Source organism: Frankliniella occidentalis, unplaced genomic scaffold (assembly GCF_000697945.3).
Source record: "Frankliniella occidentalis isolate FOCC.00 unplaced genomic scaffold, Focc_3.1 Scaffold199, whole genome shotgun sequence".
Taxonomy (NCBI): domain Eukaryota; kingdom Metazoa; phylum Arthropoda; class Insecta; order Thysanoptera; family Thripidae; genus Frankliniella; species Frankliniella occidentalis.
The window spans coordinates 84,891-91,607 of NW_026267325.1; the positions used below are offsets into that span (position 1 = coordinate 84,891).

General features: G+C 45.7%; 1 protein-coding gene across 8 annotated transcripts in view; it reads right to left on the reverse strand.

The window, feature by feature from the left end:
• Nucleotides 1-751: 751 nt before the first annotated feature.
• Nucleotides 752-6,717, reverse strand: part of LOC113212265 (uncharacterized) — a 70,157-nt gene continuing 64,191 nt past the window's right edge. For 7 of the 8 annotated variants that reach the window (XM_052272307.1, XM_052272308.1, XM_052272306.1 and 4 more), the window contains 2 exons: nucleotides 2,575-2,718; nucleotides 752-1,014 (listed from right to left, as the gene is read on the reverse strand). In XM_052272307.1, coding sequence (XP_052128267.1) covers nucleotides 838-1,014; nucleotides 2,575-2,718 — 321 coding nt within the window. In that variant the 3' untranslated portion in view covers nucleotides 752-837. Of the gene's footprint in view, nucleotides 1,015-2,574; nucleotides 2,719-6,669 lie in introns of all 8 variants that reach the window. The other variant, XM_052272309.1, reaches the window with a different exon arrangement.

Sequence of the window (6,717 nt, forward strand, 5' to 3'; positions counted from 1 at the left end):
GAGCCTGTCACGGCGTTCCGTACCCCCTTCCCTATGCAAGCCCATGTAAAAATCGTTAGCACGGTGGCCATGTACGGCAAATCTCCGAACCGCTTTCGAAAATCACTCCCAAAAGTGAGGTACGGAACGCCGTGACAGGCTCCGTATCCAAGACTGATTTTTTACAGTGGGTCAACAAAGAAGGTTCGAAAACAGTGTTTGTGTTTCAGGTTATGTTTTTGTTGCTATGAACACCATTCAAACAAACCTTACCTAAAGCTACAAGCCATGCGGCTGAGAATCGATCAACACCATCCTTGCCTCCTGTATCCTTGTCCAAAATACCATGTTTATTCAATATTTACGAGCTACTTACTTTTAGTTAAGATTCCTACTACTACCCGGGAGAGTGGCTTGACTGAAAAGCTGTGTCGCCTCGCACTCCTGATCCCGACCCCGGCCGGCCGCTGTGCAAGACTCGGTGGTTACCCCCTCTACTTCCTTTCTCAGAGCAACAGTGGAGTGAAGGTGTCTCTAGCCTACCCACCCGTTTCATCGCCTCAACTGCCTGTCTAGAGGAATTGCCGCCTCCCGAAGCCTGTTACGCTTGGAGTCTACAACCAGTTATAAGACGGGTGGTGGGAGCCCTCGGAGCTGCGCCAACGGAGAAGAAATGAATCACACGGTGCGAGTCAGATAGTATGGTGAGTAATACAAATCACCTCAGCCTCCTGACAGTGTTCGTGGGGTGGTAATTGATAAACTGCATGTCTTACACGTGGTGTAACATTGTTTATTTATTACTACGTAGTCTCTTTGTAGTAGCTGGTTTTACATGATGGTTTGAACAGGTCATCGTCAGCGCTTCCTGAGATTGACAAGGACCTGCACAAATTGAAACCAGGAGCGCATCACTCGCCGGCACGTTGGTCTGTTGAGCGAGCCAACTCCTGCGACTTTGAACCGAGCCGGTGGCGACGCCATGACGATGAGCCGGAGGCGGCGAGTCGCCGTGTTTTCCTCCAACCAAGGACCCTAGACAGAAGAGTGTTCATATTTTCTTACCAACCTCGTTGTTTATAGCACGGTCGAGGAAGAGACGGTGGGCGTACGAGGGGTCTGCTCGTGATTCCACAATCTCGACAGGTTGAGGGTCGGGGCCAACTGTAGGGCCTGTTCACACTACCTTCAGTCGGGGGCGCCGTGCAGGTAGGTAGGTCGGAAGCCCAGACTCAGCTTGCGCGGGATGGGCTCCTACCTGACTCTCTCTGTCGCACAGGGTGCTTCTCTGTCCCACACTCTGGCAGGGTGGGCCTGGGCGAGGGTCGGTGCCGCTCAAGCTAAGTCGGCGGCCCAGCTACCTGCATAGGCCGCCCTGACTGCAGGTACTCTGTACCGGCACGTTAGATAGCCACGACTCGGGCGTTAATCCCCCAACCTGTCGAGATCCTGGAACCACGGGTCCCTATGCTGGGAGACCCTCGTGCCCCCACCGTCTCTCCCTCCACCGTGGTTCATAGCTAACTGGAATCTGTAAAAACGCTCAACTTACCGTGCAGTACGCCAGTATGAAAATTTTTCTTCATAATGGCGTATTTTAAAATTCGTAAGCTGAGCGTTCACAATTTCAGTAAGCTATTAAAAAAAAATAAAAAAGTATTAGATTCTAGTGTGTATATTGCGATTTTCAGTCTACTATGGGAAATTGTAGGTCAAAGTGACATCGAAAGACACGTCAAAATTTTCGGCTCAAATTCATATTTAGGGGTTATTTGTAGCTTTCGTTCCAAAAGCTACTACTGTAGTTCAACTATTTGTTAAAATTTTCTACATTACATAGATACTGGTATCTCGTTACATTGCGATGCCTTGCCTTGGACGAAAATTTCCCAGGGCGCAATCTCGTCACCGTCACTGTGTCGTTCGATCGCGGTCGCTAGAAACTTGCCAGATCGTCTCGGCGTCATCATGGGTGAGAGACGGGATGGTGCGACGGGATAGCAATAGGGTGTTCCAGGCCATCTAAAACGGAAGTAGGAAAAGAACAAACTCACTGACCTCTCTGTTTCCGTAATGGCTCTGATTGGTCGAGCTTATCACGTGCCTCCGAGGCCTTTCAGATATGAGAAACTGTCAGATATTTAGTAACAAGTTGACTGGTGCACTAACTAAACGTTCCGTGAACGTCAACTATACTCGTCCTTTACTAGTTTGGCATGGCATGCTGCAAGTTAGGGCAGATCTGAGGGGGCAACTACAATCGTGAAGTATGAAAAGAAGAAACTCACTGACTTTTCTGTTTTCGTAATGGCTCCGATTGGTCGATCTAATCACGTGCCTCCGCGGTCTTTCAGGTATGAGAAACTTTAAGATCAGTTTCGAGCTCCCCTCCATATTTGAGAGGTTAGGATCGGACCAAACTGCCATGGTAGTTTCTCATACTGGGCGGACGGAAACAGATAAATCAGTGAGTTTGTTCTTTTTCACTTCCGTTTTGGGTAGCCTGGAACACCCTATACGCACCTCGACTCGAGTGGTTACGGGATTCGGCACTAACAGTGTGCTTGCCAAAGCATACTGTACGTGTATACTTACACGGTAGGCTGCGACGGACACAGTTCGACTTGCGTCCTCGATTTGCTGACCAACAATACACATCGGTACGAAAAATACAAAAAGGTAAAGAGCGCACGTGGAGGCGAACCCGTCGGGTGCTCCATCGGAAAGAATGAGGGCAACCTGGTAGACAAGTAAATCTATATAGTTTTTATTACGACGGTCTGTGTTGGAAAGCGGTAAACAAAGTAGATAGGGTAAGATGCCCTATGATGACCACCTTAAGAATGGGCCTGCCCAATGATGGCCACCCATTTTTCTTGTGATGTAGACAACGATGTGAAGTAGTTTGGCTTATTATGCCCCAGTAGAGACCTTACTAGAACACAACTTTAAGGCCAAGATTGTAAAGTGACCAGATTGGCTAGAAATCGAGAAAAGTGGCCATCAGTGGGACAGTGGCCACAATAGGGCACCTTACCCTCCACGGTTTATCAGTCTGTGAATGGTGCCCCCGCGCCCGCTGTATAATTTTATGGATAATGGATACTAAGGTCTCCGTGCGATCGCACTTCATCCCACCCTTCCGTTTGATACGCTGTACATTGAAAGCAAGCGCAGTTTGCGCCCTATGTTTAATAGACGGTTCCGGTAGTGCCCGTTTAAAGAAGAATTAATGACATCGCCACCGGAGACAGTTCTAAATTAATGGCTTATATTGGTGAAAACTAAAATTGACAGTTACTAGAGATTAAATCGAGGTCATTCACGTCGAACTGCACTGTCAAATGACAAAAATAAGCGCACTTAAGGTACTGGTTCCGGTCCTGACTTCTTCATTTCTTCTCAAAAAGCGCACTGTCGGAACGGTCTATTTATTAGTTTCACCTCAAATTTTTATAGAATACAAGCTCAATCCCCAGAACGGAGTGATAACAATCTGGAAGTGTTCGTCGCTGTATTTCTGATAGGAGTTTGTATTTTAGTTATCCTTCCTGATTTTATGAACGAAGTTTTGTTCACATTTGCTTTTCAATGTCGCTACTAATATGAGAAGTATATAGGCTTACTGATTTTTTGTAAAGAAACAGAGTTATCTTTGTACACTATTAAAATCCTGCGACGCAATGCTTTGAAATTGCGAAGAACTTTGATTCTTTGCAATTACGATACATTTTTCTCTGACCAAAATCATTCGCATTTGCAAAGCACTGCTTCGTAGTATTTTGACAGTGTCTGTAAATTTGATTATCTCTGGCACAGAATTATTACACTAAACTGCAAAATGCTTGGGGAGAAGAGCCTTGAAAAACAAGCGTTGGGTTACGGATTTATTATTCGTAAGCTTACCAACAAAACAGTTCGTAATGCAAACCTGTTGTTCGTAAATAAATACTTCACCCTAACAAAGAATAGGGTATTTCACGCGGAGAAGCGGCGGGTGGGAGGGGAGCCTCCCCGCCCGCCCTCCGCTCCTCTGCGTGCCCGCCCCCACCACCGCTCTCTGTATCCGTTTTTGTTCTTAGTTCCGGCCAGCGTTCCATTAAAATACCCTATGGAGCACTGCCCGGAACTAACAACAACGGATACAGCAACCGGTGGTGGTGGCGGGCGCTCAGAGGAGCGGCGGGTAAAGAAGAGCCTGTCCGTCCGCCCTCTGCTCCACCGTGGCCCTGTCCCGCCACCAGCCACGGTAGCCGTTATTGTTCTTCTTAGTTCCGGGCCGCGCTCCATTGAAATAGGGTATTGGTCTAGAGCGCTGAGCGGAAGTAGAAGAACAAAAACGGAAGATGGAAGGGCGCCCGCACTGCTCCCCGCCTGCCGCCTCCACTTCTCTCCGGGCGCTCCCCCATTCCGCCCAGTAGAGGAGAGGGAGACGGCCCGGGCGCCTTTCCGTCTTCCGTTTTTGTTCTTCTACTTCCGCTCAGCGCTCTAGACCAATGCCCTATACCCTACTGTTCTGCATCTGCAATACTATTTCTTTCAGATACGCAGAATGAAAATTGTTCGAAACGCTGCAGAGCATTTTGTTCGTTAGCATTTTACAGTGTCGCTATTGTCATGTTGCTTCAATAACTGAAAGGCAAAGAAGATAAAACGAATGTTGTACATTCGTAGTCATCATATGTATGTCTTTTATTGGCTGAGCGATTAGCGAAGCCTATTACTCCAATGATGATGAGAAAGTTTCGCGTCTGTCTGTCACATAGCTCGAGAACGAATTGATCTAGCGACCTTGGATTTTCAGGGTCGTTTTGTGCCATAAAAAGACAGAGCAAGGTCGAAGAAGAGCATTCTACCTCAAAAATTGGTTTTTTAAAAAATCACAAATTACAGGTCACAAAAATAACTCATCAGTTGAGCCCTCTGAGCAAAAATTTCGTCCGTTTGGCTCTATCTTTAACCGTTGAGGCGTCAGAGGGAGTTTTTCACACGGAAATGATCCCGAACCATTTCAATGTATTTTCTCAGACATTTCATGGTATCTGATGGGTCAACTCGCCAAAATAAAACCCTAAGGAGCAGGGTTTGTGACTTTTGGGGCCGAAGGCCTATTTACGACTCTTTCAAACTTTTTTCAAAACTTTATATTTTCTTACAAATAAACAAGCAGGCCCGCCCTTCCGCAAACGAAGTTGCCAGCTCCGCTTCGCTCCGCCAGCAATAGATAGTATAGTACTTCGACGAGTTACCCCTTAGGAGAACATTATAAAAAATTCCTTTTTGTGAGATTTTTTGAACCTTGGATACCCCCATTCACACCCTTAGGGGTGGTTGCCAGGATTTGCCGTAGGCGTTTCGTTCTCTAGGAGTGGACCTTAAGATACCCTGAAAATTTCAAGCACATCTCCTTCTAGTGGAACAGACAGACACACAGACACACACGATGTCGTTTGCATAAGCCCGCAAGATAGCTGTTTCAAAGCAGATGGGCGGGCTAAAAAAGGGGCCCGGTGTCCTACTGCCTGATCATTTCTCTTGAAAATGTTCCCTCACCCAGGTTTTTAGTCAAAAAAAGAGAAAAGTTGCGCGCAAGACGTGAAAGTGGAACGAAACAACAGAAAGGACTGAGTTGACCCCCATACTACCTTTTATCAAGAGGAATGCAAAAAAAGGGCTAAATAAAGTAAACAACATTTAGAACTACTTTGAGACCAAGAACTATGAAGAGAAAAGAAACATATTAGTGCAACAAGAAAGAATACCTGGACGATACTTAAGGCAGCAGCCAACATCACTGATACCAAAGAAACAGAAATAACAGCTCTGCTGAAATATGCAGGGCATTTACATGCAGGTGAATCAAACATAGTAACTGCTCTCAATAAATTCTACATAAATGTTGTTCCTACTCTATCTAGTTCACTTACAGTGCTGCAGGGTGGCCATCTAGAGCTTGAGCTTCCGAGTCAAACTTGCATAAAACTACAAGAAGTGTGTGTCACAGAAGTTGCTAAAATCATAAAGAGTCGGTCGACCAAGCACTCGAGTCCAGATGGTATCAGCAACCACGTTATTAAGGTAACTGAAGGAAGTGTAACACCACTCTTAACAAAAATTGTAAACTAGTCTTATGAAGAAGGAGTGTTCCCACAAGGAAAAAAAAACAACAGAAATTATACCAATTTACCAATTCATAAATCGGGACCAACAGATGACCCAGGAAACTATCGACCTATTGCTATCTGCCCCGTCAAGAGTACAAGAAAAGGCAATGCATCAAAGGCTGAATAGACATCTGCAAAATAAAATTGTGCCGCTACACCAATGTTTACCTTAATCTAATGGCATTGTAGGAAATCTTTGTTATTATGACGAAAATATCATGGCTAATTTTTAGTACAGGGGTGTCGTCATGGGTCTTTTCGTCACGGGGACGAGAAAACCGGAGAAAACCCTTGTCATGTGACGAAAAAACCCATGACCACACCCCTGTAATAAAAATTAGCCATGGTGTATTCGTCGTCGTGACAAAGAATTTTTACCGTGAGCCCATTAGAGCTTGCTCTTCGGACACCCGGTCACCCATTTGTTGCGAAATAAAGAAATAAAAAAATAAAAAGCAAATTGGAACGGGTTTAAACATTAAAGGTTTGTGGCCTGATCCTCCCTAATTTGGTATTTTATACTCACAGTGCTTAGCATGGACATGACCACGCTCACCAGCAAGTACTGTGGGAG